General features: G+C 42.0%; 1 protein-coding gene across 2 annotated transcripts in view; it reads left to right on the top strand.

Moving 5' to 3' along the window:
• ELL3 (elongation factor for RNA polymerase II 3) overlaps positions 1-26,701 on the top strand; it is an 85,260-nt gene that overhangs the window by 36,675 nt on the left and 21,884 nt on the right. For both annotated transcript variants that reach the window (XM_069956641.1, XM_069956648.1), the window contains 5 exons: positions 5,446-5,573; positions 8,046-8,209; positions 19,268-19,527; positions 22,324-22,448; positions 26,263-26,377. In XM_069956641.1, coding sequence (XP_069812742.1) covers positions 5,446-5,573; positions 8,046-8,209; positions 19,268-19,527; positions 22,324-22,448; positions 26,263-26,377 — 792 coding nt within the window. The remainder of the gene's footprint in view (positions 1-5,445; positions 5,574-8,045; positions 8,210-19,267; positions 19,528-22,323; positions 22,449-26,262; positions 26,378-26,701) is intronic.

The following is a 26,701-nucleotide window of genomic DNA, read 5'->3' as shown; positions in this document are numbered from 1 at the left end:
CAAGAAAAGTGTAAAGGAAGTGAAGGAAGATAACGGGAGAGAGATGATTTATGATCTCATGCTAAGGTCTCGCTGTCAGATACCATAGACACCTTGGTGGGTCTTGCAGAGTCCATGCCTCAATGAGATGCTTTAATAGCTCACTTGGGAGCCACACATTTTAATGGTTGTGGCTGATCAGCGTAAATGACCAGGGATGCATTTGTGAACTTATTTTCCCTTGTGTCCACTTAACACATAAGCTCATATATTTACCATCACACACCACATCTTACAATGAACTTGTCTGTTTTCACACTTTATGCACTTTTAGTTGTGTAAATACGCCTCAATAATTTTCTCACATTCTCGGTTTACATAGCTGGAAATATTTGCATTGCACATCATTATTGTTCTGCATCTCCAATAACATATATCAACTATGTGGCTTCACTACCTAAATAACAGCACAAGTGATTTCTACATAACCAAGCAAAATAGAGGCACGCTTAACAACTGTTGCCAAACCGTGGCTAGCAGAAGCCGCTACATATTGAAACGGCAAGTAGATGGAGCACAAAACCTTACATGTGTAGACAAAGGTTGACTTTTCATTGAAAATTTATTTTAGTATTTATATGTTGTCAGTTACAATGGTTTAAAAGATTTGTGTTTGATTTGGGTGTAATTTGACCTTCTCCACCCTCTCATGTAATGTCCCTGTTGTATGTGTACCTCCGGCCTAATGGTTGGGGCTTAAAGGGGCACTCCAGCGGGGGGGGGGGACTTTTTTGCTGGGACCGGGGAGGAGGTGGCTGAGGGAAAAGACGTCCACTCACCTCCCCGGTTCCCGGACACTTCCTGGTGTCTTACGCGGGCCCAAGACGATACGTCTCAGCCAGTCAGTGACAGAGGCGGGATCTGAGCGGACTTGAAACGGATCTCGCCTCCTTCACTGACTGACTGAGCGGACCTGAGACGTCACGTCTCGGGCCTGCGGCAGACACCAGGAAGCGGCCAGGAATCGGGCACCGGAGCGCCGCAATGCGGGACCCGCCGCTGGAACCGGGGAGGTAAGTGGACGTCTTTTCTCTCAGCCACCTCCTCCCCGGTCCCAGCAAAAAAGTCCCGCCCCAACCCCCCCCCCCCCACCGGTGGAGTATCCCTTTAAAGGAGAAGTCCGGCCAAGTCCTTTTTTTTTTGTAAAGGCAGGGGCAGGGTGGCAACATAAAACATCTCAACTCACCTCTCCCCATGCCTCTTAAGCACCAGATCGCTGCTCTGGGACCCCCGCTGGGCTCGGGGATCTCAACCAGAACCGACATCACGACCTGGTTGATTGACTAACCGAGCAGGCGAGATGCTGCTCCAGTCACTGATTGGCTGAGTGGTCAGTCAGTCTTCAGAATTGTGAAGACTGAGTAGTCAATCTTCACAATTCAGAGGAAAATGCCTTCCAACTCTGGCGCTCCATACCAGTCACCAGACGTGACGTATTGCTGTCATTGTAGCTGGGAGTTGTTATAGTAACAAAGATGCTAACTTATTGCTGCAGATCTGCACAGAGGCAACAAGAAAGTAGAGAGATGTAAGTATAGTATAGATAGAACAGCTGACTTTCTATATTGTACTTACATCTCTCTACTCTCTTGCCGCCTTAGTTCTGACACTATCTCCCTACTGCCAGCTTACATCGATAAATTGTCTCTGTTACCATGACAACTTCCGACTCTCGTCGTTGACAGTGACATGCCACTTCGGTGACTGGTCTGCAACGCCGGATTTCCTGCCTGTGCCCCATCATCTATTCATAATTCACTTATGATTTCTCCTAAATGATACCCCTCTTTACCTAGGGGCTTTAAATAGTATAAAATTGTACTTTTATTCATTGAGCTAAAACATGTGCACTGTGAATCATTAAAATACAGTAACTGCCGCAAGTATTAACCCACTGGCCATGAAACATGTTAGGGGAAGGCATGGAATAGATCAGTCATGTCAATCTCTGGCCCGTGGTGCCACTATTTTTGGCCCACCAGGCAATTTAGAGTTTGAATTACATCTGGCCCGCCATGGCTACTATATAAGAGACTATAGGGGAGGACTGGCTATTATATAAGAGACTATGGAGGGCTGGCTACTATATAAGAAATTATTGGGGGGCTGGCTACTATATAAGAAATTATTGGAGGGCTGGCTACTATTTAAGAGACTATGGGGGGCTGGCTACTATATAAGAGACTATGGGGGAAGGCTGGCTACTATATAAGAGACTATGGGGGAGGGCTGGCTCCTATATAAGAGACTATTGGGGAGAGCAGACTACTATATAAGAGACTATTGTGGAGGGCAGGCTACTATATGAGACTACTGGAGAGGGCTGGATACTATATGAGACTATTGGGGAGGGCTGGCTACTATATGAGACTATTGGGGAGGGCTGGCTAGTATATAAGAGACTATGGGGGGCTGACTAATACATAAGAGACTATGGGGAGGGCTGGCTACTATATGAGACTACAGGGGAGGGCTGGCTAATACATAAGAGACTATGGGGAGGGCTGGCTACTATATGAGACTACAGGGGAGGGCTGGCTACTATATGAGACTATGGGGAAGGGCTAGCTACTATATGAGACTACATGGGAGGGCTGACTACTGTATAAGACTATGGGGGAGGGCTGGCTACTATATGAGACTATAGGGGAGAACTGGCTACTATATGAGACTATTGGGGAGGGCTGGCTACTATATGGGAATATGGGGGAGGGCTGACTACTATATGAGACTATAGGGGAGGGCTGGCTACTATAGGAGACTATTTTGGAGGGCTGGCTACTATATGGGACACTTAGGGGGCTGGCTACTACTTGGACACTACTGGGAGGGCTGGATAATATGTTGGTCAATTTTGGTTGGGTTGGCTACTACATATGGGGGGTTGTCTATTACATGGGTTGGGGTTTAATCATATCATAGCAATTTATCATGTCATTTATCATAGTGCACAGTGCCAGGAACAACGCACGCTGCTCTGACATCGCCGCATTCGCGCTTCAATAATCATCAAGATTGGCCCGCGACTTTGTACAATTTTTTAATTTTGGCCCACTGTGTATTTCAGTTTGACACCCCTGGAATAGATAGTAAATTACAGTTACTGCTGTCAGTTGAAGACAGCCTGCAGCGTATTCTAAAGTATACTATAGAAGGCAATAAGGAGATACCTAGCAAAGGAGCATGTCTTTAGCTTCATCGCTCCTCTGCATATAAAGGTCAGTGGATTGCAAGAGGTACCCCATCTGGGGGGACCCCCCTTCCTGATCTTGGTATCTATTTGTGATACAGCTCCAGTGAGTTAATACTATGGGCAGTATCTCTATTTTAATCACATGATTCACAGTGCAAATTTTAGTTAAATTTTATACTATGTAAAGCCACTGGGGAAAGAGGGGTATCATTAAGGAGAAATCCTCATAAGTCAATTATAGTTAAGCAACACCTCCCAGTAGGGCAAGGGTCTAATACCTGAAACTATGATCTATTCAGGCTCTCACATAACCATTGGGCAAGATGTATTAGATGCACTGGGTAAGCTTGTGGATTTCATATTACATGAGTACGTGTTCAGATGTTATTTATAGGCAATGTTCTAAGGATGCCTGCTACCTGTGTAGCCTAATGATTGCTGATGTCCCTGTGGGTTTACTTGTAATTGGTGGCATGCTCTCTGTGCCCACATTTATACTGCCTCACTAACACTGTATATGCGTACTTGAAAAAGACCATTGCTGGTGGAAAGGTTGTATGGCACTTGGCTGAATAAAGCTGGATTTCTTTCACCATGGATGCTGTTGGACTCTAGATTTTCTTGATGTTATGGTTCATCCTTATGGGATTGTGAACCCTTGACGTGCATCCTCCTGATGTAGCTAAATACCTACCCATCTATTGGTGCTGCTGGACACCCCCACCCCCCAATTGCCTAATAGGTAGAAGACGTCATCATTTTACTTACAATGTTTATGTGTCTCTCTCTAATCATATTCGCCAGTCCTAGTGGACCCTTTTGCGTAAAACATCAGTGTTTCCTGCTGATTCCCTAAGCTTTAAAAAAAAATTGAATGAACCATGAAGGATTTGTATTAGTAGAGGAGGTTAAGGTGTATAAAATGATAGGAGATTCACTTGCATATATTATATTAGTCAGTTGGTTGGTGAAATGAATTTTTATGGTAGACTGTAAAATCCAGTAGAACATGACTATTTTGTTTCAACGGCTTCTATTCAAGATTTTATATTACTTCTTCAATAACACACTGGCAAATTCTTGCATCTACAGCGCATGATTTTCTCATTCATGTCACTCACTCCCAAGGCTCTTGTCTTTCCAATTGTGATCTCCCTTGTGCCTATCTGTTTACAGATTGAGGGCCCCAGTGAATTGGTTGCCTAATTGTTGGGTTATCCAAGGTAGCATCTGGAGAAGCCCCCAAAGGAGATTCATAGACGTTTTAAACACCTCACAGCAGGTTCATTTAAGCAAATACTCTTTCCAATCTAATGCTGACTTCCCACCAAAGAGCAAGGACGTGCTCTCCTTATAGAAAAATGTTATTGCCCTTCATGGTTAAAAGTGTTGTCCAGGATCTACATAGCTGCCTTTTTTCAGCCTTCTAATCATAGATAACTCTTGTAACGCAAATGATTATATATATATATGTCCTGGTTAAGGACCTGTCTACATCATGGCTCTCCTGTTGAAACATCCGCTTGTTTTTTTAATTTTTTTTAACAGATCTATTGGTTTTTAATGGGGCTTCCATTATGGTATAAAGTCTCCATTTGTTTTTCAACAGGATAGACAAATCTGTCCTGTCAAAATACACAAGATGGATGGAACAAACATTATACACACAAAACAACAAAAGTCAAGTAAAAGAAAATAAATCATTTTGTAAAATTGAAAGTCTTGCATGATTTGGTTATTAATATTACTTATTCTTATTATTTTCTGTTTACATATATTTCCTTGGATTAATAGCACATCCACCTTTTTACTTTATCTTCACCTAGTTTAGTTAGTATCTGTGAAGGTTGATAAAAAGTGACAAAAAAGTGATACATTTTTTGTCAGCATGATCGTGCAAGGAAATGCCCTTTCTTGTCAATGTTATTCCTTTAACAAACAAATAAGTATGGGTATGTATTTCTCTTTTGTAGTTAGCATACTGTATATAGCATGCCTGAGACTAGCAATATTTTCCACATGACATTGGACATTTCCATATCTCATCCACTTTGCTGGTAATGTAAATGCTGTGCATTTTCTGCATGGAAAATTCTTGGTGGAAAATCCATGGCTTCTGTGTGGCCGTACCCTGAGAATTTCTGAAATAAATATAAGATGCGTTAAGTCTTCTGCAATTTAACAAGATTTTTTTTTTTTTTTATAATCAACAGTACATCAAGATTCCTTCTCCCATCTCTGGTTCAGATGACAGAGTTCGGGTCTTTGCCTTCTACCTCTCTAGAGAGATTAAAGATAAACCTCAGTCAAGTTTCGAGTGCATTAGACAGGGAACCTCATGGTGAGAACAATTGTGTTTTTTTTTTGTAACTTTTTCCTATTTAGTTACAATGCTCTATTTGCTTTCTGGAAAATATTGAGTAGAGTAAACTGCATCGCTTCGGGCTATGGTCTATAGATACATGCCTTGTTCATACACTGCATGATCCTGAAAACTGACCAAGTAAATGTCATATATTTGAAGGGTCAGATGAATTGATTTTGAAAGACTTTATATTTTAAGACGTAAAAATACTATTATTGAAGGAGATGTCTTATAAAGACCACCCTATTGGAGAAATTGAAATCACGTAGAAGTCCCACCCCCTCGGGACCTCACTCTACTAACCAGTGAGGACCAGTGCGTTCCTGACTGACTAATCCCTGCCAGCCTCTTAGGCACCTATATGTTTTAATGAACATTTCACATTTCACATGTCTTATTATTAGTTACAGCTGCATGGGAAATATATGTCATGTTGCAGTTTCCACCTTTGATATTAGTTATTTAAAAGGGATTTAGAAGCCTGACTCACATTGTCAGCTGGTTGCCAGACTTGCTTTATTTAATAAAAGAGTAGTTGCAGACAACTCCTTTAGGCTTTATGAAAAGAACGGCTGTTGTTTTTAGTTTACACATTGGCCGTTCTTTTCAGAATGAAATGATTTGCATTGAAGTCAATGCAAACAACGGCCGTTGTTCACACAACTTACTTTTTAGGAAAAGAATGGACGTTGTTTTAAATTTACACAACGGACGTTCTTTTCATAATGAAATGATTTGCACTGAACAACGGCCGTCAATGTAATGATCATGTCAATTACTTCCGGCCATTGTACATAGACTTCAGTGCAATTTGCATTTAAAACAATGTTTGATACTCAAAACAACGGCCATTGTTTTGAGTGCTAAATAACGTCCGTTGTTTATACAGCGTATGAACATAGCCTTAATATAGTTAGTGCCCTGTTACACGGAGCAATATATAATCTGCAGAATCAGTCCAATTCGGCAAATTTTGGCTCTGTGTAATAAAGACAACGCTCAACCGATAGCAACGATAATCGGCTGATCGTGACCAACAGCTAATGAGAGTAAAGAAAATGATAAAGTCCATACAGTCCTCTCTACGCACCCCAGTGCTTCTGCCCTCTCCCTGGTATCTTTCTGGCTTTTGCCCGCTGTCTGCAGCCGCCGCTGGAACTTCAGAGTCGGTCTTTGACGAGACAGGCCACTCAGCCAATTACTGTCCGTGGCCGGTGATTGGCTGAGCAGCCTATCACTTCAGAGGCTGGCTGAGCCGTACTTGTGATGGCTGTGGGATAGGGCAGAAACCAAGAAGATACCACGGAGAGGGCAGAAGCACTGGAGAGCATGTAGAGGAATGTATGGACTTTATTATTTATGTATGGACTTATTTTACGCTAATGGCAAGGGCTGCACATACATCACTAACTATATATATATATATATATATATATATATATATATACAGCCCTTGCTGCATGATAGCCGAGCCGTGTAATAGGCTCAGTAAATGATCACCAATGTAGATCGAAGTGTGTTTATATTACTGATCAGGCCGTGTAATAGGGCCCTTACCTTCTAATTCTGTTTTTCATATACCTTATTGCTAAATGCCTAAACCAATAATAAAGGTGAGGAGCAGGAGCTAGAACTAGTGACCAAGAAGGTGGGCTGCAAGAGGGAGTTACATGAAATAGTATGGTTGTTGGCAGTGTCCCATAGTTACATAATCCACAAGGCTAAAAAAAGACATAAGTCCATTCTGTTCTGCTTATTACCCTATAATGTTGATTCAGAAAAAAAACCCCCTATGAGGTAGAAGCCAATTTCCCCAATTTTAGGTACGAAAGAAAAACAACACAGAGAGGAAACATCCTGTAGCGCCTTTCCTTTAAACAATCTTATAATTACAAACAGTTGAGCTCTATATTCTAGTTTTGCAATCTATAGCATTAGTACATTGCTTAGACAGCCTAGGCTATACCATATCTGTACTATATTCACAGGGACTTTGAACAAATCAATGCTACTCTGTTGGCTGTGTTTTAGCTGGGCAGGGCTTAGGGGCATAGCTATAGGGGTTGTAGACGTAGCAGACGCCAAGGGCTCTAGTGCCTGAGCAGACCTAAGGCTCCTCTGCCTCATAAGAAGATATCAGTACTAGGACTGGCACATGTTAGGTTGAAGCCCTGTTAAGTTTCCTGGGCCCTGGAGCACCAAGTTACCCTTTTTTTTTTTTGTAGTCCTGGATTTGTTAAAGATGGCCTATGTGGCCTAGAATTTTAGAGTAGTCTGTCATTGTTTGCAACATTGTACAGAATTTTGTATTGTTTTTTCATTAAACAACACCTAAAGTTTCTTGCAAATTTTTTTTTAATTTAGTTTCTCAAAACTCATAACGGTCTACTGAGTTTAATGCTATATACATTATTAAGATACTTAATAGTTCTTCAATGTCTGCTCTAGGAATGGAGAGAAACAGCTGACTTGCATTGGCACTATACAGGATAAGATCACCGTATGTGCTACTGACGAATCCTACCAGTTAACACGTGACCGCATGTCTCAGGTAGAGAAGGAAACATGGAGCAGGACTGCCATTGAGATCAAGCCTGAAGCATCTCATCGAAGTATGTATAGATGGAAATCAGGGCGGTGGGGCTGAGTACATTTCAACTTTTTATTCTCTAATTTAGTTATTTGTAATAGGAACGTATAAGGCAAAAGATTCCCTTCAAGTAGATGTTGTGACCTGTTATGTAGTACTGAAGTTTCTCATACAAGGGCTGTCATGATTTTAAGCGCTTGGCTGGATCAACTACCAAAGTTCAGTTGCTTGGGTTGCAAGTAGCACTAAAACAGCATGGGACAGGACAAGCGATGACTTCTAAGCATGTGTTTGTAGCTCACAGGTTTCCGTGTTTTACCTGGGCCTAAAACTGAATTGGAGGAATTTATCATGTTTGGATGCCATTTTTCTGGCATAATAAAAGACTCAACATTTTTGCACAAACGTTGCAACTTTTGGCCTTTCTGTACCACTTATGCCACTTAGGCCAGAAATAAAAATGTGTGGGGATTAGTGGATGGGAGTGTGGTCTCTCATGGCCCAGTATCATAACATATGCCAAAATGTATGAAATTGGTGTAAATTGGTGTTAGAAATCTGAATCATGGATTTATAAGTTGCAACAAATTTAAGCGGCTTGTGCCACTTAATCTGGTGAATCTGAAACCAGCCTTGATTTACTTAAGAATGATGTCTTAGATGCTGATCTTAATAAATTCCCCCTAATATTAAATTAGATTAAATTAGAAGCGGAGAAAAAAATGGCTTTTTTATGCCTTAAAGGGATCCAGTCAGCCCAATTGGGCTGATTTAGTTTCCTGGAACACTGTACAAAGCTAGCTGTGTAGAAAATGAAGCGGAGAAAATGAAGTATTAATCTGGTAGCACAAGGCAGGCAGAGGCTAGTCACTGCTCTCTGCCTGTCAGAACACTCGAAGGGGATGAGTGACAGGCAGAGGCACCAGTAAAGGGCGGGGAGCCGCCCACACGACTACCTCCCACCCATCCCCCTGCCGCATGCCAGTGGTTTAAACTTAATTTTCTCCGGTATCAAACTTCTGCTGCAGTCGCCGCCGGTACATGCTGCAAGCTGCACAGAAGCTTTATACTGTGCTCCAGGGAACCATATCAGCCCAATGGGGCTGATTGATTTCCTTAAAAGGGGTTCCCTTTGGAAAATCCTGGCTTAGGGAAAATTAGGCATTACATTCCTATTCATATTAAGAATTTTCTGTGTAACACAGTACAGGACAGGTTCTCAAAAGAAAGATGCACACTTTCTAACTGCTCAGTACCCTGGACTTTTCCAAAGCAGAGAACCCTTTAAATAACTTTGAGGCTATGTTCCCACACAGTATTTTTGCTCAGTATTTTAGTCAGTATTTTGCAACCAAAACCAGGAGTGAATTGAAAACACAGAAAGGTTATGTTCACACACTGTTGAAATTGAATGGATTGGCCGTCACTTAATGGCAAATAACGGCTGTTATTTCAAAACAGTGGTCGTTGTTTTAAAATAACAACAATTATTTGCTATTAAATGACGGCCATCCACTCAATTTCAACAGTGTGTGAACATAACCTTTCTGTGTTTTCAATTCACTCCTGGTTTTGGTTGCAAAATACTGACCAAAATCCTGACTGAAATATACTGTGTGTAAACAAAGTCTGATAGCGATCTAATATAGTACGCTAAAAGCAAAAAATGACTTCACACTAAATTGTAATCTTTACAAACAGAGATGCTATTGGGTTTAGGGGCTTGATACTCTTACTAGTAAGCTTTTTGTCTCCGGTGTACTGTATAGCTGGTCAATAGAGTCAAGAAAGCAGCTATGTGTGTATGTCTATTTACAATTCCTAGTATGAAGGCTAATCCTTCCTTGTATTGATCCTTGCTTGTAATCCTTCCTTTTACAAAACAATGCTGGTTCTCATAACTGAGTATTGCACATATGAATACCTTTTATTGTAAGGAGACTTTCACTGCACCCTGCTGATCGACTCCTTAATGAATACTATTCTCTTAAAGGGGTTATTCAGGCTAAGAAAAACATGTCAGTTTTCTTCCAAAAGCAACATGACTCTTGTCTCCAGTTTGGGTGGGGTTTTGCAAGTGGGTGTAGCCTATTTGCAGACTAACATCCCAAACTGGAGAGAAGAGTGGTGCTCTTTTTGGAAGAAAAAAGACATGTTTTTCTAATCTTGGAAACCCCTCTTAACACATCTCTACAATGATAAAGTTTTATTTTCCAGACAGTCTATTCTTTACGAATAGATCGATCACATTGAACAAGCAGTCTGATCAGAATTTGCTGAGAAGTTTGATGTAAAGTTTTGTAATCTATGTATCCTGCAGATTCGGGGTACAAGTGTCCATTGGGTGGTCTTACCCAGTAATTGACAGTTATCTCTGCATACACACCCATACAGGGAAAGCTATCAATCATTGATAAGACCGCCCACTGGACTCCAGAGACCAAAATGAGCAAAGATATTAGATTAATAGATAACAAATCTCGCAAATCTTTATATCAATCTGCTCAGCAACTCCTGCTCTATTACACAATGCTGGCAGATCAGACTGCTTGTTCAATGTGATGGGTTCCCTCCAATGTTTCTTAAACCCTTTTACAAGGGCTGACAGGCTGCAGCAAGTAAGTGGCTGTGCCTTCACAAGACGCAATTAATCGTTTGGCCCATTCAAATTATCACTGTCAGCCATACATCATCGGTTCACACAGGCCAACAACGATGCATGAAATGGGCCACACAAAAGATCCAATAAGCGCTTTCTCATTTATCAGATGATTGCCAAAGATTGTCATCAGTGAGTCTTCCAAGAACGCTCATTTGCTCAATGATCGGACACAATTAAATTTTTTCTGCCGTATACTAATCCACTGTACCACTTTTCATACATGAGCCAACAGGCTGCTGGATATACTACATTAACTTGCGTCTTTAATAGAAAAACTTCTAGAACTAAAAAAAACTTTGTTTAAAAGTATTAAAAATCTTCCTGTCTGTACTAATTTCTTGAGGGAACATTCTTAGAAACTTTAGTACCTCCTGTATAATATTGTACTTATCTATTTTTATCAACTTTATAGGAGGTAAGGCAACCCTTGGCAGTGGTTATTCTTGGTTTTACAGGTAGGACTGTCACACCTGATAAACACAGCAACATATGTTCTTTATATTTAAAGGAGAAGTCTGGCAAAAAATTTTTTATTAAAGTATTGCCCCCAAAAGTTATACAAATCCCCAATATGCACTTATTATGGGAAATCCTCTGCAGCAGCCACAGCCCGCACAGCTCTGGGAGTCGGGTCGTGACATCACCATTTTATCCAGTAACTGACATCACCATGTTATCCAGGAAGTGAAGCCTTGATGCAGTAGTAAGTGCAGGGAAAAAGCACTTTATGTGCATTTCCTGTAATAAGTGTATATTAATGATTTGTATAACTTTTGGGGGGCAATTCAATACTTTAATAAAAAAATTTGCTGTACTTCTCCTTTAAAGCGGTATTTCCTTCTCAACGAATATAGTTATACTTATAGTCATATATTTTTGCAAATACATTAATTTACCAAACTTGTCTCCTTCTCCTGATATGCTGCTCCTTCCCTCCCATTGTCGACAGCTCATTGTCTAAGTCAGCGCTTCTCAAACTGTGAGGCGCTGCTCGCAGTCTGGTGAGGCGCAGGGTCCCGGTCTGTGCCCGACATCGGCACACAGCAGGGACTCCAGGATTTGTGGCCAGCGTTCCTGATGCGCGGCCGCTCAGCTGACAGGGAGGCCCCGCGTTCTTCCTCCAGCCGCCCGCTCAGCCCCTTTAGCAGCTTTTCTTTTTTTTTAAATTTGCTGCACTGAGGCTCCGTACGTACCTGTCAATCACCGCCGGGCTCTCCCCCTGGGTTCCGAGTGCAGTCTGCTGCCGTCCCAGTTTGCTTCCCGGCCTCCTGCTTACTGGTGCAGCAGGCTGTGTGCAGCTGCTGCTGCTGTCCCCGTCTGCTCCCCCGGAATCCCACACACACACACACGGCGCCCCCCCCCCCCCCCCCGACCTCAGTTTAGTGGTCCCCGCCTCACCCAGCAGCACCCGCCCGGCCCCCTCACACGGCAGCACCATCCCCCCCCTACCCTGACCTCTGATTTGCAGCCCCGCCCAGACCCCTCACTCGGCAGCAGCCCGCAGCACCCCTGTATCCTCACCCTCCAGATGAGAAGACCAGGAACCGGCGGGACAGGTGAGATCACTCCTCCCCCCTCCTAGAAGTAAAACTCCCACCATGTCATGTTGGGAGTTGTACTTCTGCAGCATGTGGCCATCCAGGTTGCAGAATTACAACTCCCATCATGACCTGCAACCTGGATGGCCACAGACTGCAGAAGTACAACTCCCATCATGACCTGTCAGCCAGGTATGATGGGAGTTGTAGTTCTGCAAGCTGTGACCATCCAGTTTGCAGAACTACATCTCCCACCATGTAATATTTTTTCTTCTGATCAGGAAATCCTGAAGGTTTTTCCTGATGTTTTCCTGAGGGTAAAAACGGATTACTGTCAGGAAATCCTGATACTTTCCCGATGACATTTGAGGCCTCCTGATCAGGATTTCCTGACAGTAAAAACTGACACGGATGTGTGAATGGGGCCTCATCGTGATAGGAGGATAGGAGCCGGACGGGCGCCTGCGGCTGCAAACAGGGGCAGATCCTGTTGGAACAGGACAGCACAGAACCTGGAGGGAGCGGAGATCAGTTGCTTGCTTGCAGCCGCAGGCGCCCGTCCGGCTCCTATTCTCCTGTCACTGTGACTGTTCTTCACTCTGAACCCAGGGGGAGAGCGCAGCGCCGGCGGTACAGAGCCTCAGTGCACCAGATTTAAAAAAAAAAAAAATAGCTGCGCCATGAGGGGGGCTGAGCGGGCGGCTGGAGGAAGTGCGCTGGGCCTCCCTGTCAACTGAGCGGCCGAAGGTTAGGGGACATGTGTGTGGAAAACGGGGAGGGGGACATATGTATGGAAACCAGGGGGAGTGGGGGACATATGGAAACCAGGGGGAGAGGGGGACATATGGAAACCAGGGGGAGAGGGTCAGGTGGGGATGAGGGCCAGGTGGGGGAGTGTGTGTGTGTGTAGGGGGGTCAGGTGGGGTAGTGTGTGAGTGGTGATGGAGGTCAAGTGGGGTGGTGTGTGTGTGTGTGTGTCGGGGGTCAGGTGGGGGAGTGTGTGTGGGGGGGTCAGGTGGGGTAGTTAGTGTGTAGAGGGGTCAGGTTGATTGCAGGCAGAGAGGGGAACTTAACTGGTGGATACAGCAGGTGCATTATCACTATGTAGGGGGGCACAGCACTGGACATTATTATTATTATATGGGGGCACAGCAGGGGGCATTATTACTATATTTGGGGGCACAGCAGGGGGCATTATTACTATATGGGGCATGGGTCACCAAACTGCTGCCCTCCAGCTGTTGCAAAACTACATTTCCCATCATGCCTGGACAGCCAAATCCAAAGCTGTCCAGGCATGATGGGAGTTGTGGTTTCCCAAAAGCTGGAGGGCCGCAGTTTGGAGACCCATGATATGGGGGCACAGCAGGGGACATTATTACTATATGGGGACACAGCAAGAGACATTATTACTATATGGGGGCACAGCAGGGGACATTATTACTATATGGGGACACAGCGAGAGACATTATTACTATATAGGGGCACAGTAGAGGGCATTATTACTATATGGGGGCACAACAGGGAGCATTATTACTATATGGAGACACAGCAAGAGACATTATTACTATATGGGGGCACAGCAGGGAGCATTATTACTATATGGAGACACAGCAAGAGACATTATTACTAAATGGGGGCACAGCAGCGAGCATTATTACTATATGGGGACACAGCAGGAGACATTATTACTATATGGAGGCACATCAGGAGGCATTAATATTGTATGAGGGTCACAGTCGGGGCATTATTACTATATGGGGAAAAGCAGGGGATCTTACGCACAGGGGGAAACCCACATACCTAATCTGGGGGATTTAACTGTTTGCGGTGCACTACAGGGGATTTAACTATTTGTGGGACACTAATGTGTCACTATTGGGGGAATTAACTATTTGTAGGTCACTAGTGGGGTTATTAACTGTTTGTGGGGCACTAGTGGGGTTATTAACTGTTTGTGGGGCACTATTGAAGGTATTAACTACTATATGGGAGCTATTATGGGAATACCTACTACTTTGACAGTGCCAGGAACACTGCACATCACTCTGACAGTGTCAGTGACACTGCACATCACTCTGACAGTGCCAGGAACACTGCACATTACTCTGACAGTGCCAGGAACACTGCACATCACTCTGACAGTGCCAGGAACAATGCACATCACTCTGACAGTGCCAGGATCAATGCACATCACTCTGACAGTGACAGGAACACTGCACATCACTCTGACAGTGCCAGGAACAATGCACATCACTCTGACAGTGCCAGGATCAATGCACATCACTCTGACAGTGACAGGAATGCCAAATGTACACAAATGGAGTAATGAGGGGAAAGGCAGCTACCACAGGAAGAGGAGGTTAAGAGTAGAATCAATCTAGTGTGTGTGTGTGTGGGGGGGGGGGGGGTGTCGGACTGGGGTATCTGGGGCCCACCAGAGGAAATGATCCTGGGGGCCCACCAATGAAGAACCAGTGAAAAACTACATGTCAGTCAGTGTTTCTGCAGGTTCTAAAGCTGGGGGCCCACCGGAGGATTCTCTGGTCCTCCGGTGGGCCAGTCCGACACTGTGTGTGTGTGTGTGTGTGTGTGTAAGCTGCCAGGTGGGTTATGGAGAAAGAAATGCTGCACTGTGGGACTGGTATACAGGTGGAGCAGTATGTGGTAATGGGTTACTGCAGGTGGAGCAGTATGTATTTTCTGCACTGTTGGTGGTTTACTAAAGGTGAAGCAACATTTATTTCTGCATTTTGGTGTTGTTTTGACGCTGCTCTGGGATATTATGTGCACTACATGGTAGTATCTGGCTTTTTATAGTTGTATAAGTTTGTTGGTGAGGCCCGAGCATCAACATGGATTGCCGGGTGAGGCCCGAGAACAAAAAGTTTGAGAAGCACTGGTCTAAGTTACCGACCACCAATCTGCTCTAAAATCAGAGTTCTGGCTGGTGTATATATAGCTGTTGTGTACATATTTATATATTATACAGTATATATACACACTATATATATCTAAACATCTACATTATAACTATATATACACCAGCCAAACCACTTAGAGCAGAGTGGTGGTCTGTAACCTAGACAACGAGCTACTGATAATGGGAGAAGAAGAGCAGTATATCAAGAGAAGTTTGCTAAATTAATGTATTTCTCAAAATAATTAACTTGACTCCCTACAAGTATAACTGTATTGGTTGAGATGGCAATATCCCTTTGAGACACCATTGTGACATCGCTCTAGAATTCTTGTAGTATCTTTCTGGTAGTCCTTACCAACAATTCCAGCTGTAACATTATCTGTTGATTAGGATACAGTAGACACTTTATTTCACATGAAAGAATATTAAAATCCTATTTTACATTACTAAATGAATACTTGTGCATATCCAGAGAAAGGAGGTGCTACTATTACAGGACAGATGTACTGTGATAAAGTGGTGTTTGCTATAGGGGCAGGGAATTTATAGTCCATATGGTATACGGCTGTTCACCCGTCAGTGCATTCATGCCTTTAACTGATGATTCATTTATGAGTGGGAAATCAAGACATATGTTTTCCGTACAGTTTAGGTGCCAATATTAGCACAGCCTTCACCTTCTATGAAGGATTTACTGTCATTCTGTTAAGCTAAAAATTCATACAGTTAGCTTCAGTGGATTAGGTACAAGCTGTGATGAACATAGACACACATAGGATTTACCAGCTGATATGAAGGATTTCTGAGAACCGTGTTCTACAAGCTTAGATAGAGGCTTTTTACTGAGTGATGGATGCATGTAATGAAGGCTGAGTGACGCATGCCTTGTACATTTCATTTTATTATATAGCCTCTCACCCATCTATCAAGGCCCGACAGACTTGGAAAAGCAAACACCAGCACTGTTATTTTATTTGTACTAAATAGGCAAAGTAGAAGAAAATGTTCTATCTGTAGCACTGGGGTGGCTATAATACTACACTTAGAAGATAAGCAAGAGGTAGCTAAGTATAGGCGACCTATATCCGTTTTGCAGGATAATCTTGCCATGCATTGCTTACTATTTGCAGTCACTATGTGAGGAAATCTCTTCAGGTGCAGACATTTCTTCTGCACAAAATCTGGTGCATGTGAATATACCACAATGCCTTGCAGAAAATCTACCCTTGCACAGGTCTTTAGTATGTAAATGTACTTTAGCCTCAGATGAACACTGAAACATTTGGCAATTCACTCAATGGTTTTTAGATGGTGTTTGCCAGTATATAGTATATATAGTATAGAGAAGCTTGTAGAAAGGTTGTTGAAGCCGGCACTCCAGGACTTAATGGCAACTAAACTTAACTTTTATTTGTGCATTAAAAACTAGAAGAATGCATGACTGTACCTACAAGCTTCTCTCTGCATTCAGTGTTTGGCCAGTGCCCAGGAGCTTATGCACCCTCCGCTTGCTACTTTTTGTTGCTACTTAAGACTCTTCTAATGATGAGCTGTATCTCCTTTATATTTTTCTCTATTTTTGCAATTATATATAGTATATGTGAATATCATTGTACCATGTTGTGCATATGGCAAATGGTTGTTCAAAACAATGGTTACTAGAGATGAACGCAACTCGGAAATGCTTGAGTCGGATTGGTTGGCATTTGAATACTGGTGGCTGAAGAAGTTGGATGCAGCCTTAAGGCTGCCTGGAAAACATGGATACAGCCATAGGCCATGTTCAGACCTCATAAGAGACCCGGCCGGGTCACGGAATGGCCGGTCTCAGAAAAGATCATTCCGGCCGGTACTGCAGTACCGGCCGGATGATCTTTAGCGCCGCAGGGTTCTTATCCGAACTCCCCACTGCACACTATAGAGTGTGTGACCGGAGCCACTCGCTCCATAGTGTGCACTGACAGAGTTTTCTGTGGCCGCTATTCACTGAATAGCGGCTGCAGAAAACTGACATGTCAGTTTCTCATGGCGCTGCTAGGGATCCCGGCCGGAGTGTATACCAGTGTATACACTTCAGCCGAGATTCCATAGACGGCAACGAAATGTATATTTTCGTATTATTCATGGCCGTTGTTGCAATCAGCAACAACGGCCGTAGTTTTACGAAAATATACATAGTGTGAACATAGCCATAGGCTGTATCCATATTTCCCTGGGCTCCCTAGGGCTGCAGCATACTTCTTAAGTCAATGGTAATCAATTGCCGAGACGTCTGGCAGATGTACTTCAGCATGCCAGAGTTATGCTTTAATGGTTACTCAATTGCTATAGATGTGAAAAAAGACTTGTATAGGGTTTATTTAATCTGACCCCTATTGAACATTGCTGTAAGGTTCCTTACATGGAATCAGAGCTTACTTTTACCAGAGCTCGATAACATATGAAAGCTGAGCTGTGATTGGTTACTATGAGCTAATTACACTAGTAAGTGTTACACACAGTTGAATAAATCAGGGCTTTAAAGTTTTCTATCTACAAAAGGTGAAGTGATTTTCTTTGTAATTATTTTCCTTTTTTATATGTGGGAGTTTCTGTGTGAGCAGTGGCTAATTTTTATCCCAATTCAGATGACTGATTTTTCGTTATCTATTAAACGCACCAACAGACAGCATTGCCAGTCACCTATAGTACATGCTCTAAGTTAGGGTTAAGAGTCTCTCCGTCACTGCCATCCTCAGTGGGGCATTTCACCTGGGCGACATTGGGGGTTTAGCCGAGCGCACCTGCTTTCTGAGAATTCGCTAACAAGCCTCTAGCTAGCTCCGTCTGCTCCCACCTCCACTTGTACACTAATTACTCTTTTCAGCGCCCAATTAGTGTGTTTGTCTTTATTGATATTCTTTCCCTGCATGAATAGCCTAGCAACCTGATATGTAAGAATTGAAGAGCTATGAAAGCAGCCACTTCTGCCTTTGAAGTCAACATATACCTGGAAAATTGTCTTGGAGAAAGGTGATCAGTGTTGTTCCCTTTACTTCAATACTTGGACAGATGAAAATGTATCAAATGTAATCTATTCCCTATATGCTGTAATGACGTTTTGCAATATTAAGTCAGTATCTAAATGCTGAGAGTCCCATCCTACAGGCCTCCATACATATTAGAAAAAGTTATCCAAACCCAACAATGTTGGCCAATGGTCTAATGTGCATGGTGGTTTCCCAGCTCTCCTCTGACAGATGATGGTGAGATTTCAATTGGGTTAGATTTGTGATTGGGAAAGGTATGATCTGCGGTATATTACAGTGCTAGAGATGGTAATGAGATTTTATAAAATTAGCACAGAAACTTGGCAGAATCCATGGCATTATGATGCATGTAAATTTAAAGCCATGTAGATGTTAAAAGCCATTTTACAAAGGCCGGTTATTGGTCAAATGAGAGTATGAGATAGCTAGACAGATGTTAAGATTGACAGATAGATAGCAAACCAACCAGACAAATAGATGCATAGATAGGAAAGTCGGAACAACTCTGTAGTTCTCTCATTCTTCATAAAGTACAGTTGATATGAGGGCTCAATGGTTACGTACTACAGAAAGGAGGTACTTGACCATGAGAAACGGGTTCCGCTGGTCTGAATAGTTCCTGTGAAGACAGAATAGAGCAGACTTGAAATAGATCAGGGAAAGCAAGTGCAATCTAGTCTACCTTTTCATACAATTGTGGAACAGTAGCTGTTAAAGTATTGGGAAGTGACCTAGGGCATAGTCACCTGAAATAAAAATAAAAAAGTTAGAAAACAATGGACAATTAAGAGGTAGAAAAAACCCTACATCAGAAAATCTTAATCTATATAAATTCCCAGAGACATATTTGGTTTCACTATATTGTAGAAGATTAACAATGTCGGGTGTATATTGCATATTACTAAAGATTTAATCTTTTTTTTCCCAGGTAAATGTGTCAAGATGCCTAGTAAGAACAATATGGAGTCTGTAACAGAGAGCTGCTCACCTAGCCATCGCCCTCCAGTATTCTTAACACCAGCAGCCAAAAAATGCAACCGAGTTAGCGGAGAGCGAAGACCACTTCAAGAGTGGCTTATTCATCTTCTAGCCTTAAAGCCGTGCCGGAAACATGAACTCATACAGCGCTTAGAAAAATCGAACATGTTTGCCAGAGATCACACAGAGTTACTGTCTGCACTGGATGAGGTATGAACAGAATGCCGTCATCACAATTTGTATCTTTAACAATTAGATAATTAGTTACTAGGAAACAAAAAATGATGTCTGGGTCTATTTCAGGTACTGTACCTATAACAAAGGTCTATTTTAGGGTAAAGCACCTCCTAAATGTATCGCTATTAACCCCTTCACGTCAGTCATACATATATATACACTACCGTTCAAAAGTTTGGGGTCCCTCAAACAATTTTGTGTTTTCCATGAAAAGTCACACTTATTCACCACCATACGTTGTGAAATGAATAGAAAATAGAGTCAAGACATTGACAAGGTTAGAAATAATGATTTGTATTTGAAATAACATTGTTTTGACATCAAACTTTGCTTTTGTCAAAGAATCCACCTTTTGCAGCAATTACAGCATTGCACACCTTTGGCATTCTAGCTATTAATCTGTTGAGGTAAGCTGGAGAAATTGCACCCCACGCTTCTAGAAGCAGCTACCACAAGTTTGTTTGGTTGGATAGGCACTTCTGGCGTACCATACGGTCAAGCTGCTCCCACAACAGCTCAATGGGGTTCAGATCTGGTGACTGCGCTGGCCACTCCATTACCGATAGAATACCAGCTGCCTGCTTCTGCTGTAAATAGTTCTTGCACAACTTGGAGATGTGTTTAGGGTCATTGTCCTGTTGTAGGATGAAATTGGCTCCAATCAAGCGCTGTCCACTGGGTATGGCATGGCGTTGCAAAATTGAGTGATAGCCTTCCTTATTCAGAATCCCTTTTACCCTGTACAAATCTCCCACCTTACCAGCACCAAAGCAACCCCAGACCATCACATTACCTCCACCATGCTTAACAGATGGCGTCACGCATTCTTCCAGCATCTTTTCATTTGTTCTGCGTCTCACAAACGTTCTTCTTTGTGATCCAAACACCTCAAACTTGGATTCATCCGTCCACAACACTTTTTTCCAGTCTTCCTCTGTCCAATATCTGTGTTCTTTTGCCCATCTTAATCTTTTTCTTTTATTGGCCAGTCTCAGATATTGCTTTTTCTTTGCCACTCTGCCCTGAAGCCCAAAATCCCACAGCCGCCTCTTCACTGTAGATGTTGACACTGGTGTTTTGCGGGTACTATTTAATGAAGATGCCAGTTGGGGACCTGTGAGGCGTCTGTTTCTCAAACTAGAGACTCTAATGTGATTATCTTCTTGCTTAGTTGTGCAACACGGCCTCCTACTTCTTTTTCTACTCTGGTTAGAGCCTGTTTGTGCTGTCCTCTGAAGGGAGTAGTACACACAGTTGTAGGAAATCTTCAATTTCTAAGCAATTTCTCGCATGGAATAGCCTTCATTTCTAAGAACAAGAATAGACTGTCGAGTTTCAGATGAAAGTTCTCTTTTTCTGGCCATTTTGAGCGTTTAATTGACCCCACAAATGTGATGCTCCAGAAACACAATCTGCTCAAAGGAAGGTCAGTTTTGTAGCTTCTGTAACGAGCTAGACTGTTTTCAGATGTGTGAACATGATTGCACAAGGGTTTTCTAATCATCAATTAGCCTTCTGAGCCAATGAGCAAACACATTGTACCATTAGAACACTGGAGTGATAGTTGCTGGAAATGGGCCTCTATACACCTATGTAGATATTGCACCAAAAACCAGACATTTGCAGCTAGAATAGTTATTTACCACATTAGCAATGTATAGAGTGTATTTGTTTAAAGTTAGGACTAGTTTAAAGTTATCTTCATTGAAAAGTACAGTGCTTTTCCTTAAAAAAAAAAAAGGACATTTCAATGTGACCCCAAACTTTTGAATGGTAGTGTATATACGTCAACTGATGTTAAGGGTGAATGGCGTGGGCTCAGAAGCTGAGCCCACTTCATAGACACCGAGGTCAGTCGACCCACAGAGTACAAATAACCTGTGACTTTTACTGTAATTTGCACAGTATAAGAACAAAATCCCCCAAATTCTGCTAACGTGCTTTTTGTTTGTTTTTTCAATTTCACCCCACAATATGCACAAAACAAGTCCCATATTGCTCTGTATATAGAAAAATAAAGGCATTATGGATTTTAGAAGGCTAGGAGGAAAAAATAAAACCGGAAAAGTAAAAGTAAAGACAGACACGAAGGGGTTAATAACAATACTGATCACAGTGATAGAGGGGATGACTAATTAGGAAATCTGATAAAACTGCTTAAAATCTATGTTTTCTGGTTCTCAGTTATGGTCCCTGAGCCTTCATAAGGTCCAGTTATACTCCATAGCTATTGCCACAATACAAAAAGTGAGTTAAATGTGGATTTATAGCTATGCTCATTCTTTTAGCTGACTATGGTATTAGTATAGTTATATAGGGATTATGTAATATAGTTTATATGGGAATATATTTTGCTGGGAAAACACCAGTTACAAGCTTGAGCAATCCTGCCAATATGCAAATCTGATTGTGGACAGATACACCCTCCAATTTAAAGATTAACCTGTTTGTGCCTCCTGATGTGTATTGTGAGATGATAGCTGCTGAAATCATTTCATTTTATGGAATGATTTAACTTGAGCCGCTTAATCTGAGCTCAGTGACCTTCTATTCATTTAAGGCCTTGATAAGAACAGCTTGAATGAGGACTGAGGTATAAGGTTTCAGACTTTCCTGACCTGATATAGAAATAACAAGGCTGGGTGTATTATAATCTCTCTTATCAGAGGCTGCCGTTTGAACTTGATTCTTATATCTTTTCCATCCTTTCCATAATTTAAGAGGTTCTTAGCTTTACATCTAAAATCAGTTCATTTTTCTATATCGCAGGTAGGATGCTTAAGTCCAAAGGATGGCAAGTACTGCCTGAGAGAGGAGCTGTACAGCCAGGTACAGAGGGACTGGATGGGCTACACCCCTGAGGAGAGGCAGCACATGTCAAGTCATTTTTCAAGGTATCAGGAGTTATTATGTAACATGTTAACTCTTGTGTTCAACTATTGAGAATCTATGTGGATTTAGCTGGAAAATGTTGAATTCAATTGGATATTTTAGGCAGTGTCTAAATTTTAGTCTGTGAGTTGCCGATTGAGTTCATGAAGGAGCAGCACTAGGAAAGTCTTGTCTTTAACTGTGACAAAGTCTTGTTTCAGTTACCAGCAGGTAGTTGGTAAAGGATGGTTTTTATTAAATACCTATTACTTTAACCCTTTGAGGACCAGGCCCAAAATGACCCAGTGGACCACGCAAATTTGGATCTTTGCACTTTCGTTTTTCCCTCCTCCCCTTCTAAGAGCTCTAGCACTTTCAGTTTTTATTATCTACAAGGCCATGTAATGGCTTGTTTGTTACAGGAATAGTTGTACTTTGTAATGGCGTCTTTCTTTTTACCATAAAATGTATGACGGAATTCCAAATATATTTTTTATGAAGATATAAATGGGTGAAATCCTAAAAAAGAATGCAATATGGTAACGTTTGGGGGGTTCCTGTGTCTACGTAATGCACTATATGGTAAAAGCGACATGATACCATTATTCTATAGGTCAGTCCGAACACAACCACATGCAGGTTACACAGATTCTCTAATGTTATATATATTTTTTTTAATGAAATCCCTTTTTTGGCAATTAAATATTAATAAAATGGGCCTATTGTGGCGCTTATAACAGTTTTATTTTTTCACCTACGGGGCTGTATGGGGTGTCATTTTTTCCGCCATGATCTCTAGTTTTTATTAATACCATATTTGTGAAGATCGGACGTTTTGATCACTTTTAATTAATTTTTTTTATATATAATGTAACATAAAATCGGTAATCCGCACACTTTTTTCCCTCTTTTCGTGTACGCCGTTCACAATGACGCTTGTTATATTTTAATAGATTGGATAATTACGCACGCTATATTATATGTTTATTTATTTATCTTTATATGTTTTATTTATATAGTGGGAAAGGGGGGTGATTTAGACTTTTATTGGGGGAGGGGTTTTGGGGCAGTGTGTTAGTGATTTTTAACTTTTTTTTTTTTTTACACATTTTAAGTCCCTTTGGGGGACTTGTACATACATAACTTTGATTTTTACACTGATCACTGCTATGCCATAGGCATAGCATTGATCAGTGTTATCAGCGCTCTGCTCATTGAGCCTGCCTGTGCAGGCTCAGTGACCAGAGCGCCGATCGGACCGAACGGAGGCAGGTGAGAGACCTCCGGCGGTCCGTTTTAACGATCAGGACCCCCGCAGTGTGACTCCCCCTGTCACTTACACTTAAACGCTGCGGCCGCGTCGCGATCCCGGCGTTTAAGGAGTTAATGGCACACTGCAGAACGACCGCTGCGTGTCATTAACGGTGAGGTGCCCGGCTGCTGATTGCAGCCGGCCCCCACCTGCTATGAAGCGCGCTCCGCTCCGGAGCGCGCTTCATAGATCAGGGCGTACCGATACGTCCAGGGTCGTCTGGGGACAGACTTCCAGGATGTACCGGTACGTCCTAGGTCGCCTAGGGGTTAAAGAAGGAATGTAATGGCATTTGTACATATAATTTCCAATATGATCACTGTGTCATCTATATATTGTTAGGTTAAGAGAAGAAAAATACTTTAAGTGTATGTTCACACATAGTATTTCCATCAGTATTTTTTCAATCAAAATCAGGAGTGGAGCTCACAGGGCAAAATTATAATAGAAAGATTTGCACAGCTTCTGTGTTTTCAGTGTAAGCCATAGAAAATATCTGAAAAGACTTTAAGAGGTTGGCCACTTTATAGTAAAATAGTTCAGTGTACAGTATTAGTAACTGTACTCACTGAATATACTGACAGCAGCTCCCTGTGTACCTCATAGAGCTAAAATCAGACTCCCCTCCTCCAGGCTGTGCTGCCCTGCTCTGTGGTTATTCTGTACATAAGATGGCTGACATAGAGGAGCATGTGTCCATGCCCCGCCCCCTGTGTCCATGCCCCTGGGGATGGTGCATGGACACATGCTCCTCCATGCCAGCCATATTATGGACAAAAACACCACAGAGTATAGCATCACAGGCTGGAGGAGAGAAGTCTGATTTTAGCTCTATGTTATACACAGGGAGCTGCTGTCAGTATACACAGAGGGTACACTTACTAATACTGAAACTGAACTATTTTACTATAAAGTGGGCAACCCCTTTTAGGATTTGAATCTGTATAGTCTGGGGAAAAGAAAGTAAAGGGGGGCCATGGTTGAAACCTTTAAATATGTTAAAGTGTACCTGTCATTATAACTTTCAAAATCTAAATCAACAGTAGATGTGATATAAAGCAAGTTTGCAATTAACATTCATTATTTTTTTAATGTCATGCTGTAAAACCAAGCTGTACCTGCCAGAAATCCAGGTCCAGTCTCCTGAAGGCAAATTTTGTGCTGGTTGAAAAAAAAAAAAAAGAGACTAAACACATTACGTCTGACCTGTACAGAAAGTCACAGCTCAATGTGTATGTCAATGTGTCTGGAAATAAAAAAAGGTCTAAATACAGGAAGTGACAGGTTTTCCCTGACAACTAAAAAAAATGTAAATTGTGAACTTGCTTTATATCACATCTACTGTTGATTTAGATTTTGAAAGTTATAACGACAGGTACACTTTAAAAGACTAAATGGGGTTCAAGAGGGGAGTGCTTTTAATTAAAAAAAAAGTCAAGAGGACACAGTCAAAGGTTAGTTGGGGACAGATCAGAAGCAACATGAGAAAATATTACTTTACAGAAAGAGTAGTAGATGCTTGGAACAAACTTCCAGCAGATGTGGTTGGTAAATCTACAATAACTGAATGTAAACCTGCCTGGGATACACATATATCCATCCTAACATAAGAAGAAGGGAAATACTAAAAGGGCAGACTAGATGGACCAGGCGGTCTTTTTCTGCCGACAATCTTCTATGTTTCTTCTATGCTATAGGCTGTATCCCATTTTTCCAGGCGGTCCTCCCGCTGGATCCGCCCTCTGCACGGAGCGGGCAGACAGCGGGAATCCGATGCCGAGAGTTCGGGTTCTTCCGAACCCGAACCTCAGCGGGTTCGGACCATCCCTATTTCTATTGTGATTTATTTTATGTAGCAGAAGTATAGTAGTTCTGCTTTACAAGTGCTCCTGTTTGCTACAAGGGACTGGTATGTCTTTTCCAGAGAATCAAAGCACTTGCAAAGCAAAACTTCTTTTTCTAGATAAAATACTTGAGATTTGGAATTGGCAACTTCCTATTCAGGAGACATTCTCTCTAAGCTCATTCTGAACTTTGCATGTATGTTATTACTTTCTTATGCTTGGCTTCTAGGAAATTTGCTACTACTATGACACTTTTCTGTTCGGTACCTGAAATATAGAGCTTATTAATACTGTGACAACCTGTCCTTTCTCTTCACCTATGCTCATATATAAGACTTTGGCTGGGGCTGATCTGTAGCTGTGGCTTCCATGCATTCAGTATGGTTAGGAAGGGAAGGTTATCACAGAGACGTTTTGCCTACTTGACTAATAGAGTATTTCATCTGGAAATATGTGTATTGCATCTTGTAGCCTTCTATTTGTCATGCAAGTTGAAGCTCTATTAATCACAGGAAGGTTAGTGTGAAAACAAAATATTGCTCAACCCTTCCTCACATCCTGCTTATTATGTGGCACACATACGCATTAATTGCATTTATCTTTACTGCAATTATTTAATCAGATCCACCCATCTTCTCTTAGCCTTACAGTTGTTTTTTATCCCATCTCACATCATTGTAGGAAACATCCAAACATTTCTTCATCACAGAATTACCAGACAAGTGCTGAGAGAGAAAGAACACACCACGGCCTGTCATCTACACATTCCAGTGCCCGACATAGGCATCCTGAGGCTGTAAGTCATGGTTTCTTTTGCAGAACTCCCTATAGGTTCTAACTTGACATATTAAAAAACAATCATATTTATGAAAATATTTTAATCTATGTCTTCTTGAATCTCCACCTATCATAAGTATTATCTGCTTTCCAAAAATACACACACATGCACATTGCTGTGTCCATTTCTCCCCTTTTTTTTGTGCATGGAAATTTTGTTGCAGATTTTCCTCCATTGACTCCTTGGGATGAAACATTAAGGCCATGAAAATTGACCCAATCTTAAACACATTAGGGGACATCTATTAAGGCTCGTATGCCGGTCTTAAATAAAGCCCCACCC

Source organism: Dendropsophus ebraccatus, chromosome 1 (genome assembly GCF_027789765.1).
Source record: "Dendropsophus ebraccatus isolate aDenEbr1 chromosome 1, aDenEbr1.pat, whole genome shotgun sequence".
Classification (NCBI taxonomy): domain Eukaryota; kingdom Metazoa; phylum Chordata; class Amphibia; order Anura; family Hylidae; genus Dendropsophus; species Dendropsophus ebraccatus.
Note: the sequence above shows the minus strand (reverse complement) of the source record. Positions and strands in the feature narration are given on the sequence as shown.